Source organism: Paralichthys olivaceus, chromosome 21 (genome assembly GCF_024713975.1).
Source record: "Paralichthys olivaceus isolate ysfri-2021 chromosome 21, ASM2471397v2, whole genome shotgun sequence".
NCBI classification, from domain to species: Eukaryota; Metazoa; Chordata; class Actinopteri; order Pleuronectiformes; family Paralichthyidae; genus Paralichthys; species Paralichthys olivaceus.
In genome coordinates, this window is record NC_091113.1 from 8,069,236 (window position 1) to 8,083,444 (window position 14,209).

General features: G+C 40.8%; 1 protein-coding gene and 1 long non-coding RNA gene across 2 annotated transcripts in view; one reads left to right on the forward strand and one right to left on the reverse strand.

Annotated features, from left to right (window-relative positions):
- LOC138406132 (uncharacterized) overlaps nucleotides 1-14,209 on the forward strand; it is a 79,870-nt gene that overhangs the window by 7,648 nt on the left and 58,013 nt on the right. The window lies entirely within an intron of this gene.
- LOC109626592 (carbohydrate sulfotransferase 15) overlaps nucleotides 9,415-14,209 on the reverse strand; it is a 31,904-nt gene continuing 27,109 nt past the window's right edge. The window contains exons 5-8 of the mRNA XM_020082665.2: nucleotides 13,117-13,273; nucleotides 12,155-12,311; nucleotides 10,602-10,749; nucleotides 9,415-9,917 (exon numbers count right to left, since the gene is read on the reverse strand). Of these exons, the coding sequence (XP_019938224.1) occupies nucleotides 9,718-9,917; nucleotides 10,602-10,749; nucleotides 12,155-12,311; nucleotides 13,117-13,273 (662 nt within the window). The 3' untranslated portion in view covers nucleotides 9,415-9,717. The remainder of the gene's footprint in view (nucleotides 9,918-10,601; nucleotides 10,750-12,154; nucleotides 12,312-13,116; nucleotides 13,274-14,209) is intronic.

Consider the following 14,209-nt stretch of genomic DNA (forward strand, 5'->3'; position numbering starts at 1 on the left):
ATGGAGCGCTGCCCTGTGTGTCACAGCTCATCACATCAGCACTGCCTGTAACTTATGAAGCTCGTACTCCCACACACACACTAACATGACTGCAGCAGCTGATGGAGGCTTATTTTCAATAGGAGACAATACCGAAGCCTAAAGCCAGGAGTCAAATCCCTGATTAAAACCATATTTTTTCATATAAGAAGATTTTTCCTTGGGATAAATAGTTTAAAAAAATGTTATTGCGGAAATGTCTCGCCTTGGGCTTATTTAGGATTAAGTCATAAGGAGTGGGGATACCAAGGAGTATTTGCACAACTAATAAGTATAGCTTTTGACATTTCATCAACCTGAGGCAAGACGAACAAAGGCAAAGATAATAATCCCTTAACAAGTCTGGTGCCCTGCCTGGACGCTCCCTGATTTAAATGCATTGCTTCATTACACATAACTGATGTGAATGGACATTGCATAGAGAGAAGTCAACGCAAGGGTTCGCTCACACCTGAGAACGAAGGGTGAAGGAGTCTGAGGCTACAGGCTATCACAGAGGAACAGGATCTGGAGTGGGTGGACAGCTCAGGGCTGAAATACTCCGTACCTCGCCTGGCACAGTGTCTCGTCAGCAAAGGCAGGCATTAGCTTTCTTTTCGCCCACTCCCCATCTTGACTGCACCCCATCCAAAAGCTGTCTGGGCAGAGGGAGGGAGGGAGAAAAAAACAGAAGGAGGGATGAGAGAGAGAGGGCAGCCAAGAGCGCTGTGAGGTTTTACCACACGAAACTGCAACTCTCAGAAAGTCAGGTTCCTCCAAAATGCACCACCACGCCACGGCTGTGATGCTTCTGCACATTGGTTATTTTCAATGAAACCATGGCAACGCGAAGTGCAAGGAAGTAGTCGAACTGTATGTAGCTCAGCCATATAGACTATTTTTTTGGATGACTAAAAGTGAAGCTAAAATGTCTAAGCTGCCCCCTGGTGGCTGGATGCAGCATAGGTCATAAATCCCACCTCCTCCATGTTAGCAGAATAGTAATATAGTTCTTATCACACTAATGTTTGTTCACATGCAAGTTTGATTTTGCTTGGTTATATGATGCTATAGAAATCAGTTGAATTGTTATCTCGTGATACCATTCTCCGATCGCTGCTGCACAGACTCTGGCTCCAAATGACTTTGTATCAGGGATAATTTGGCTTCATTTCTGGATAGAGGGAAGAAGAGATGTGAATGATGTTTATCTTTGTATACAGGCTATGAGCTACAGGCAAGACAAGAGGGCAAACAATTACCACAATCTTTCCTTAAACATATGTTTTAATGCCTCATATACCTTTTCATTGAAGTAGCTAGTCTTTGCAGATAGTTAGTTTTAATAAACCTGGTGTGTAGATAATAATGTCACTACACTTACGCCTTCGCATCTGAATTATTATCAATAATCAATACTCTCCCAAGATGTTAGTCAGTTAACGTAAGTTAATGTTATCTTTTTAGCTTATGTTTCCACTTTACAGACTTTCTGGTGTTTCCATCTCTTGCTTTTGTATATTCTTCTTATTATATCGTTAGCTGCACACATCTTGAAATAAATGATAAATGCTTCAAAAACTTGATGTTAAACAAAACAATAGCGAAGTAGAAGGAGACTCTTCATCTTAAACCAACTGTGCGAATGATCTGTGCAGCTACACACATGGTTTCACTAAATGTACGTACAGTAGTTTAGAAGTCATATTAGACACGGTCAGCATGTATTAAAGCGTGACGCGATTTCTTCAACTCGCAGTGTGAAACCACCTGAACGTCTTGCCTTAAAGTGACTACTGCTACGGTCTGGAACCGGGGGATGAAACAGCTGCTTATCAGGCTGTGGAGCGAAGCAGCTTGAGGCAGGCGTGTTGTGACAATATTCGTCTTTCTTAGTGAGGGAGGAACACCCAAGGTAGGAGACTGGCAGCTCCTGCCTCTCTGCCACAATCTCTTATAGGGAGGAAATCCCCGCCTGAATTCTTCTTAATTGGCCATCAGTGCGCAGAGTGACAGGTTAGAGGCTCAGTGGCAAAACCTCCCCGCTGCTGGTTTGAACTCTGGTAATTGTTGAAAGAAGAATGATTGGCTTGAGATACAGAATGTGACAGTGGAATAATGTATAGTGGCATTGAATTGTTCAGCAAGACGTGGCAAGGCAAGGATTATACTATCACACACTGACTATCAAACACAATTAATTAAAGTTGTTAATGAACCCTGTCAGACTTCAAAATGTGGGGTCTTCTGCCTTTTGCACAACAGGAGATTAATGATATAATTAATTTCACACTCTCTTATACATGGACACATCACAAACACATCTTTGGTCATGCATCAGCTTTGTGTGTGATGAACGGGCTTGAGCCCAATTTTTTGTAATAAATTCTTACGTTGAGAGGACGTCTTTGCTCGTGATTGCAGGCCCCGATTTATTTACTTATTTAGCTGTCCGCCAAAACACTGTAATATGATACATTTATGGATCCAGAGTGTGGCGTGTCACAACCTTGGATTTATTGCTTTTTGAGGCATGTGCATTTCATTACAGATGAATCTCAACTGCTGGCATTATTCATATTGAACAAAAACTCTGCTCGCCTCACGCTGGAAGACAAATGTGATGAGTTTCCACCACAAGGTTGACATTGGTGCTGTCAGTGTTTAAAGTGTTTGCTATGTAAATGTGAGTGACATAAATAAACCATGGCCTTCAGAGGCATGTCAAAATCCTAATATTCAATAATTCACCCAGAAAATGACTATATTCAGCACTTTTCTTATATATGTGCAATAATATGGATTATTGCAAATATATACAAATAGATTTGTTCATAGTTCAGGTCGTGCAAACTTACAAAAAGTATAATGTGTATTTCTCCTGTAATCTTGGAATGTGTCATGTTTACGTCGGATCCTTTGAACTCAAATCTCAACCTGTGTTCCAGACAAATGAAAGATGCCAGCCATTTTTATTGGTTTGATTATAGTCAATAGATTCAGTGGATTGCAGGATTGCATCACATAACATGTGTTGGTATTTCTTTGTTGGAGTGGTATGCTCAAGTGGATTAAAGCAGATGTTTTGGGAAGAAATGCCGAGACCTGTTATTCAACTTTTTTATTTGATTTGAAACAGGTTCAGTTGGACCAGTTTTATTAGATTTTGCTTTTGTAGACATTTCATTGATTGTAAGTAATGATTTTTACCTTATGCAAAAGAGTGGAAAGAGATGAATATGAATCTCATTGGACTGAATATCTATTCTCATTCACACATATTCTTTATATTAAATCTGCTTTAATGAATATTTTGATGTTAACAATGGATCAAAAGACTCTGCTTATGTGGAGGGGGAGTTATCACCTAAAATTGAAGCTCCTTTAATCTCTGTGGAGAATCTTTCAACTCATTTAATGTTACATAATGTGAACACAGTGAAACACTTAGCGGGTAAGGGGCCAGAAATTTCCCTCAGGAGTTACTGAGGAGAGAACAGAAATAACATCAGGGCGAATATCTGACGTGGGTTCATCCAGAAACAAGACTCCAAATGACAGCTAATGGAGGTTTGATATATAAAGATGGACAACATGGCTGCCCTGCCAAAGTGAAGCCAAAGCGTCACCTGGTGACTGGCTGCAGTATAGGTTATAGATCCCAATTCCTCCATTTTAATGGATGGCACATGGAAGTTAATGTTAAATACATTTTTCTCAGAGACGGTTTCTGTCATTGTAGGTAGCTCTTATCATGAGTAACTAGGTTTTAATTTGTTATGTGATGACATAAAAACAGGGTGAAACATCATGTTTGGCACCTGAGACTGACTCACGATTGGTCAAGTGCTTCTACCGACTTCTCCACCGCGGCTCTATCCCACAATCGATACTGCACAGGCTCCTGATGCTTAAGATGGCAACGTTCAGGATATTTTGGCTTCATTTCTGGAGAGCTGGAGGACATGGAGACACGTCATCCATCTATATATGCAGTCTGTGGTTTTAGATGTGGGCATACGGTATGATAATACATCCGTCTCTTAGTTACAGCTTGTTTCAGCTGCACCCAAGTGACCACAAAAAAGGTTTTTATGTCTGAAGATTATCGACCTACATTTAAATATCAATAAAGGTTACTTTTCCAAATATTTTCAAAGCAAATATTTTCATTGGTATGTGAAAACTGTCACAGTACACAGTGAGCCGTTTGAGACATCTGCTTTTTACACTTGCTACAGCTTACTTCTGTGGTTTTCTACTCATTCATTGGCTCTGTAAGAGTAAACCAGTATTTTATTAGTCCTGCAGAACTAATCACATTTGTCATATTCCCACAATTTTCGGACAATTTATTGTTGTTTGTGGTTTGGAGAGGTTGTTGAGATTGTCTCCTCTCTGCAGAGCTTTTGGTGATGAAAGGCTCTTTATCTATTTATCAAGCACTTGGACCTCAGGCTCTGCATTTACAATGTCACTTTTACCACATGATGGCTGGATCAGTTTCAGCACAGCCGCCCTCAGTTTCCTCGCTGAAAACGCTCCCTTCCTGAACACCTGTGTTTCTAATTCCTCGTCCACATACACCACGGCTCCAGATGGATGTGACCGAAACGGGCCAGATGTTCCCTTCTAAATAACGGTAACAGTTTTTAATTTAAATGGCAAGTGAATCTTGATGGAGCCATTAGTTTACATCTGGGCATGAATGTAAGTTAATGCTACATTTAGCTTTTCTGTGTTCTATATTGCCAAGTGGTTTTTCTGCGGTACAAACTTATTATTTCAGTGGAAGTAGAATTCATAATCTAGGATATATACTGATGACAAAATATAAAGATTTCTCATCACATATTTGATGATACAGATGTAATCAGGAAATCAACAATAAAGCGGTTGTCCCAGGTTTCAAAGGCACCTCTGGAGAACATCTGGAAGTTTTGCTGCTTTGAGGAGATGGTCCACCCAGGCACAGATGCAACTGTATGACCATTCTGTACTGTCCAGTATGTAAAAAGCTCGGTTTGAGTCTAACACAGAGCAATGACCCTGGATCCAATGAACCTTGCTGATTAATGATACAACTGCAAGGGGCACAAGAGGCCCGGGAGGAGAGAAGAGAAAATACAAAACAAAGGAGAAACATCTGGTTTGGAACACTCTTCATTGTGAAGGATTGAACAAAACCATTAGGACAAATAATTAGGATGCAGACACTCATGAAAAGGAAGAGTTTGGCCTGGCTCTGCATTAAAGTAGAAGACAAATAGGTTTTAAAAGAGCCAGGAAAATGTGCTCTGCCCAAAAACATTAAAGTAACTGCTAACACTTTGTTACTTTGTTACACATTAAAACAGCATCTTAGCTTAGTCAACCGTTTGAAGAAGTTAGCAGAGTAGTCTGTAATCACCAACTTCACCATTTCTAAATTTCTGCAGTATGTGTCCAATCGAGGTAAAACTGCAATGCACTGTATATCACAAACAGATGTTGTGGGCTCAAACCTAAATATCCAACAACTGTTCAGAAAGAGAACTGAAAAGGACTTTTTAATGAAATATCTCTGCTTACATTTGGATTAATAATGTAAAAGAAAAATGTAACTATACTTGTAACTCTACTTGACATAATTTTTCTAAAGATCTCTGTTTTCCCTGCATTCTTTTCTTGCTCTATCATCAGTGAATATGAATGGGCCTCACACAGACTCTTCAAATATAACTGGCAAACCATCAGAGCACTCAATCAGCATGATGGACTGCAAATGTTTGTTGCATAAACTTGTTTATTCAGAGTTTTTTTTCTTGTTATCTCAAGAAAGTCTGCATCAATCATCGAACAGAGAGAGACACAGAGCTGAGAGATTCAAAAGAGGATTTTCATTTTCAGCCGGCTCATTTGGAAAGGATCACGAGAGACTTATGAGCTGGAGGTGTGGTAATCATCGCTCTGTTGGTGGTCTGGACATCGTACTCTACCCTGAGTGTGATGGTCATAGGTCTCACACTTGGGGACATAACAACAAACATCCCTCTCATCAAGTATCTTAGTGTTTCATTCAAGTTTAATTTCACGCAGGGATAAAAGTGCAATGAGATGGAGGAACAGAGGAGTTAAGACAGACTCGATAAAGAGGGAAAGAAGCGGCGGGAAAGACATAAGAGAGAGCGCTCTCTGCTAAAGCCCTCAAAGCTCATCCAAACTGACACAGGAGAAGCTCAGTCTCGATCACATCCAACAATCTGTCGAGTCCCACAGATATGACCAGAGACACTGGGACAGGAGAAATTAATAGTTGGACTATTGTCCTTTTTGTTAGATTGTTAGTTCAGTAGTTATTTTGTTATTAAAAGGTCTAATAAGGACAAAGTAGTTGTGGTTATTAAAGAAGAGGCCATTCAGTTTTAGCCCATTATTTTGCAGAGGCAGACTTTTAAACAGGCGGTGCTCCATCACTCCTGCTTGTTTGTCTTCCATGATGCTGCTGAGCTAGCCCTTGGGCTAATTTCCTAAAGACTAGCATGCTATCCTTCTAACCGTCCATTAGCAGGTTTGGGTCAAACTAGCCCCTTCAGCTAGCTATCAGCTACCGATACGACAATCGAATGTTTTAGCTCTGTTCAGTTGGTTTTTGCATATTTGGTTAGCCATGTTAGAGAGCCTGGCTGCTAACACTGCTAGCTGCTGTTCCTCCACATGTTCTTGCTGTTCTTCATCATCTACCAGCTGACAGTTCCTGCTTTTGTGTTGCTGCCGCACTGATGTTTGTGTTCTGTTGTTGTGCTGAACTGGTTTGACAGCTATTCCCCACATGTTGCCTCAGTTTCTGGCACTTTTCCGTTGGCTAACTGTCGTAAAAATTAATATTGCCTGTTGGCGTGAAACATGATTATTGTCTTGCACAGTCCTTGTTTATTGTTATTTCTCTTTTGATATTGTCCTCTTGGGAAACTGGGCATGCGTTTTATGAAACACAGGTGATATCCACATATTCTACACATGATACATCACTTTCAACTGTGGCCCAGAGAGCTCAACACAAAAAAAAAACGTGCAAATTAAGAAAACAACTCCATCAATTTGACGACACATGCAAAGTGTGACGTTATTGAAGTCTGCTGCTCCTCAGTGGTGACCACAGCCAGGTTCCTCACTTTTTTGGATCCTCTGAAAACATTTCTGTTGTCTGTCGTTTTCAATTTAAATCCCGTTTCTGCATTTGCATTTGTTGTGACTTTTTGCAGCGCATTGCTTGTGTCCGGTCTCCACACTGAATCTGCTCACCAGATAGCAAGCTATATATTTCCTTATATTCGATACACTTGCTGCCACTCCTGCAGCATTTTATAACCCCTCCACCACAGCAGCCACCTGTGCATCCTGTGACAGAGCTAAGTTATGAGGTTCAGTGACGCTTGATACCATTATCAATATCACTTCACAGTTTTTGCTGTGCCGATACAGTGGTATATAGCCTCAGGGTCAGAGCCTAAGTTGTCAAATATCAACTTTTAAATCTGCTCCTCAAGAGCTGGTTCACTTTCATTTGTCCAACGAACAGCAAGAATAGTTCCCCGACTAATGTTCCCACGATGACAACTTGAATTTGTTGCACAGGCTACTGGGACCAAAGTGAAACACAGGGACGGTGTTATGAAATCATAAATAGTGGGATATTTGGCTAAATGCTTGTCTCAAAAGCCTGTGGAGTTTCCTCAGCAGCACTATTTATCCACTTTCCTGTCAGTCACTGTATTCTGATACAGCTCAGACTAGGATAAAGGAAGCTTTGATAATATTTATGAATTCCAAGGAAATTGAAGTTGGTTGGGGGACTCATTGAAGCGGAACCAGCCAAATGGACCGTCCAACTCCAACGAAAATATGCAAATGATTTGCATTGACTTTTTTTTCCCCCAGTCTTGATTTCAGAAAGGAGGACGTAGTCAAAGCTGTTGGCATTTTGACTCTTTCAGTGTAATTAATGATGTGTTTTTCCAGTGGTATTTAGGTCAGTTTGTCTGCATCTGTAGGTTGGGGAGGAAGGTTTAGGGACTGCCAGAAAACTGTGGCATGACTGCAGACAGGTGTTGTTTTTATCCCCTCTCCTTTTTCTTGTTTAAAATTTAGGCAGCTTCTATGTTTTTGAGACAACGCAGATTTTGTTAATATCATTACTTTAATAGAAATATCCTTATTTTACAATTTCTCTAACTCATTAAACTTTTTAAACCCAAATTACAACTGTGTATTTATAAGTGTTGTCTGCCCTCTGGTGTAGAGAATGTGTATAATACAATTTCAGCATATACTGTATTTCAATCTGTCTCTAATTTAAATTGCACAGTTGTGTTTCATGCATGGTTTTAATAGAGCTGTGATAGACATTGCAATTTTATAATTTTTTGCTCAATTTGTTTTATAAACTGAGTAAGAGTGATTGTGATGGGTGGTTGGCTGAGGATGCAGAACTTGAACGACACTCACTAACCCGTATCCAAGAACCCTTTAACTGGACTAGATCCTTTTATATCTGACAGTTCAATGTTGTTGAATTGTCATGGAAAATGAGAACCCCCCCCCCATTTCATCCCACAATCGCTTAAAGATTAAATCGCCTCCAATCCAAACCCAAACCTTTTCAGCTTGTGTCTAATTGGTAACTATCCCATGTTTGTGACAGACTTTCAACAGCAGGATAGGAAATTATAATTGCATGGCTGCCTCTCAGCAAAAGGACTCACTCAACTTCAGTCCCAAAACGAACATCAAGAGGAAAACCTGACCATCAGTTTGTTTTCCCCTTTTTTGCTTTTACCACTTTGAATGTCTTGTACATCTGTTGTCTATGTGAAATTGACACTTAAAGTCCGAATTCATCCCATCTGATTTGTTTCTGCTGACGTCTACAGCGACTGAGGCCATTTTAAAAGTGCAACTACATGTTTTTACCAGTAGAGGGAAGTGCTGTTTCATTGACTCTGTCTTTTAGCTTGTTCTCAGTGTTAGACATGTGAATTATGAGGACGGCATCCTGTGAGTGTCAGCTTAGATATGCAGTTTTTGATAAAAAACAAAACAAATACTCAAATACAAAGTTCCCATCTTTTCTGTTCTGTGAGTTAAACTAACTTTTTTTACATTTATTTCATTATTTTATTCAAATTTACCTTTAGCGTCAAGCGTACCCACAAGTTGATAACAAGGCCAAAACACTTGATGACCCTAAGGTGCACAACTGAAGTTATGTCCCTAACATCCGCTGGTGGCTGCAAACACCAGCTAACATTTACTGGTATTTGACAACTTAAATTGTGCAGAAGAACTCAAAACGTAAAAGGGACAATCTCCATCTTGTTCTATATTCTAAAATCTAAATAGAACACAGGACTCAAGTTTGAATTCACTATTTAATTTTGTACATCTGGTCACAGAAAAGAAACAATCAAGGCCTGCCGACATCACTCACTCACTCACTCGCTCGCTCAGTCACTCACTTGTGCTATTTTCTATCTTTGATTCATCTCTGCTTTTATAACTTAGAAAATAATTTAAATACAAAAACATTGATGATTTTTTTTTTCGTTCATGGGCACTTGAGAGAGATGAAACTCCAATGAAGGGGCTGGCAAACACATCAGGGTGTGTTTTTCTGTGTGTGTGTTTGTTTTTTACAGACGTAAAATGGAGGTGGGTTGTTCAGAGTGTTGAGTAATTCTCCCAGAGGAAGGAGTCATTGCGCAGCACTTTGGCCAGTTTCTCGTTGAAAGGCGTGTAAAAGTCCCGCAGGATCTCTTTCGTGATGGGCAGCATGGGTCCCAGGCTTTTGTCGGCCGGCCTCCTGGTGTTTGACGCTGGACTTCGCGTGATCTCTGACTCTATTTCTTTTGTCAGTGGTCCTGTAAAACACATAAAAACACTTCACATCTTCCATCCTCCTTGGCCACTTCAGATTTTTCCACAGCACTAAACAAATGGTGGAAAAAAACAGCGAAGGACACTTGAAATGTCAACATGTATCAGCAGTGCTCTTAGCGGAGGGGTTGATGCTCTGGGAGGTGATCGCACCTCAGCAGCTATTTGAGGAGCCGAGTCAGAGCGGTGGGGTAATTGGGATGAACCAGTATGAAAGAACTAAGGGGGGGTCAGAGTCTAAGGGACAGTTTTTGACACTAGCCTGTCACTAGGCAATCTACAGTGGAAGGACACATTGGCACCACTGATAATGAATGGAAGGTGTTAGAAATTTCAGAACTTCAGAAGAATATTTTATTTTCTAAGATAGTAAAGTACTTAAATCACCAGATTTTGTATAATGCAGTACCTGTAATACTCTGCACAGATGGAGCAATAAAAACATGACTAATTTTCTTAGTTGAAAGTAGAAATGATGCACACCAACTGAGATTTCAACTTTTTAAATCTGTCTGTGTGAAACTGTTTGGAGATTGAGTTAAGTCAGTTTGTGTCCGACAGTGACATGCGCTAAATATGACATATCACATTTTGTATTATACTGATCAAAGTCCCCAGAAGCAATGGGTACAGTCATGGTCATGTGTTGGGCTGCGTCGGTTACTCACTCAGCTTCAGGAAGTCAAAGACTTTGTGCATTGTGTATTTCCGATTAGAGGCGTGGTCTTCCAGCCTCAGGACCAGAATCTGTTCCCTGCTGAAGACGGTCAGCCAGTCCATTAGATACACAATGTACAGGCCAACTTGCAATCTGACCTGAGCACACAAAACAAAAGAATCAATGAGAGATAATCAGGCTCTATCCGAGAAACTTCCTCCTCAGCTGAGGGACGTGAAGTGCACGGCATGCACGAGTGAACTTCTTTACGGTGATGCACAGCGAGGGAAAGGAGGGAGGAAGGAGATTCATCCAGCTGTCATCACCCCAATTCATTCAGCTGGTTAATGCTGGGTATTGTGTGGGCATGTGAACACGAACTAAATCATGTTGTGAGAGTGTAAGAGAAAGATGGAGTTGTTATATAGAATTAGAAACCTGCAGTGGACTACATAAAAATTCTCGACTCCTTCATAATTAATTTAATTTCACCCAAATATTCGTTAACTATTAATCAAAACTTTTCAAGCAAAATCGAAAAACCTTTCCGAGTTCTAGTTTGTCAAATGTGAGGATTTGTTTCCTTCCCATTGTTAAATAACTGTGAATTGAATATTTGGGGATTTGGGTTGTACAAAACTAATATCAGCTTGGGCTCTGGGAACTTGTATTAGATTAACCAGTGTCGCAAGTAATTCATTTTTAGTTGTAGCCCAGTAAATAAGAGATATGCAACGTATCTGCTGTAGAAAAATTTACTAGTAGATTCCCCTGTGACCATTGGTTGCAGAACAGTAGGTGGAAACAAAATGCCTTGTTATTGAAAATTGGGAAACTGAAAGGCCTTTCAGAATAAATGATTACATGCCAAGTAACTCTCGCTTTCTTAAATCAATTTGGTATAACAAACAACTGCGCTGCCACGCTGGAGTTCTATACATCTTTTCTCTCCAGACTCTAATCTGAGCTCTGAAACTTTTATCAAGGAGCCACAGGCGTCAGAGCCTGCTGTAAGGACAGCTGTAATGCTTTTCACATGGTCTAATAACTCTGAGGAGATATTAGTGGATGGACAATAAGGCCTGCAGCAGAGGATAAGCGTGATCCCACAGGGCCGTAAAGCTTGTCTGTGGCAGTTGAAGAGAAGGAACTCATTTTAGCAGCTTGGAGGGGGAGCCAAGAGAGGACGGGCTAGGCTCTTCTGCCCCCTCCTGGCTGGTCTGCCTCAGGGCACTGTGGGAAAAGCTGGCCAGGGGCCCTACACTGGGGCCCTACTGTCAAGAGACTCGCTCTGTTTTGTGAGTAGAGAGTAAGCTGGTAAACTAGGTTTTCTCATACAAAGAGAGGCTGTAGACGCTGCACACCTCAGTGGAGCAAAAGTGTTGCCAATCCCTTTTCGTAAAGTCGCCCCCTGTAAGCTCTATCGTGTGTTAATGAAGTGTGGATTTTTCCTCTGACTCCTTTTCAATTTCTTTCTTCCCACCAGCTGAATACGCTGGTTGCTGAAGGCCATTTTTTTGTGCAGGGACTGTGAGACAGAAGTAAGAAGGAGGACACACTCACTGGCATGGCATTGTTGACAGTAGTGTTGTACACACAGGAGCGCATTGTGTACTCTGTAAGGCACCCCTCGAATAACTGCAGTGATTCTGACACCTTCCTGTGGAAATCCTCTGCAGACTTATTGGCAATTCCAAAGTAAAGGTAGTCAGAGTATAACCTGCAAGACAAAATAAATTCTCCGTAAAAAAACTTGTGACTGCAGTGTGACAGCTCAGAAGATGGTTCCACAAGAACAAAGTGAAGACATAAAATATTAGAGAAATATATATATATATATATATATCAGTGATAATGCTTTCCTATATAATGAACTCTGTGTATCCACAGTAAACTCTGATTTTATTGAACTTTTTCTTCCCTTGCCTGCTAATCTCAGCTCTCATGACTCAGTAGGTTAGGTGTCTTGTGCCTCATATCATACTTGTAAAAGAAAAGGCCAAACTATATGCATGTATTATCTTATTTATATCAGCCTGTATTGAAAATGAATGCTTGAGACACATTAATGCTGTTACAATTCAGTATGAGATGTCAGACAGCGCCTGTACCGAGGAGATGCCAAGGTTGTAAACAAGTCGTGCTTAATAAAAATTAATTTCCCCAAGAGTTGCTTCAGGGAAATGTTCAGGCTGTGATATGACAGACAAAGGCAATTATAGAGAGCATGTTCAGGCATTCTCTTAAGTAAAAATCTAAATTAACGGTATAAAGTAATCCCAGTGTGGCTCGCAGGTATTCAGCACTAGGCTCTCTACACGTCTGATAAAGGCTTCATAGTGAAACGTATGTGACAGCCTGACTGTGTAACAGGTAACACGTCTTTAGTTGCCTGTAAACAAGGAATGTATCTGCTTGTATCTGCAGTATTCAGATACGACGGAGGCACAAAGGTGACTATGTGCGTGTCTGATATTTTAAAGATGTAGATGAGAGGCACTGAAACAGTCCCAGATAACTCCCACCTTTCCACCGGGTCCCTGAGCATAACAATGAAGCGGCCATCAGGCTGCAGGGCGTGAACAAAGTCCTGGATGAGGAAAGGAGGCTCTCCCTCTGTGGTGTTGTCATAGAAATACACCCAAGCATCGTTGTCCCACATGGTGGATGCGCTGGCTTCTCCTGCAAAATACACCCACAGTAGTAAAAATAAACCAACTGCTGTGCTGAGATTAATGGAAATGTGCATTTTAGGTTTCTAGTTATCTAATTATATGCTTTGATATTCACCTTAAGTTTTGTATTATTATTTTTTTCTAAAAAAGAGTCTTAAGAAAATAAACATACATTCTCCAATGTATCTATAAATACAACCTAGCTGTAATAAGCTGTGTGTGGAATTTTGTGTCACCTCCTTTCTTTAATTAACCCCAAATTGAGACTTTAACTATCACACCTAGCATGTTCCCAACACACAGGCAACAAGTCAAAAAGAAAAAAAGAGATTCTTGAACCAGTGCACAAACATATAAGAGAGAGTTATTACACCTCCAGCTGTGAGGAAAAATACTGGAATAACTGTACACACAGTAGCTGTACTAGTGCTCGTAACAAGTCAGAGGACGGCGTTTCACAAACCATTTCAGTGCAGAAACTAAATCAGGCTTAGCTGAGAAATGATATCCAGGATTCATTAGGCTGCCTGTGCCTTCATTATCCTCTTATCTGTGAAGTGAAGCTGTGATGTATTTGGAGGGAACACATCGCAGGCCTTATCTGCCTCTTTTTTTCTTGGAGAAAGGGATGATAGCCAGGACCTATTTTCTGCGATGACAACGGCGAGAGTGAAACAGGATCGCAGCTAATGCCGTTATGCCTAAAAAGATACACACAGCGATCAAGTCTATTTAAAGGTCTCCACTTTATGTCCATTAAAAGGGTTTATTTTGCTCCATGGGGAGAGGCCTTAATAGGCAAAACAAATGGAGCCAGGCCTGTGTGCCTCTGGTGTTTTCCAGCGGCTTGGTCTTGGCCGGTGGCTTGAGGAGAGTCAGAAGCCCACGATTCTGGCCACAGGCCTGCACCTTGCTGCGCTCTCCCAGGGCATGGTGTGAATAC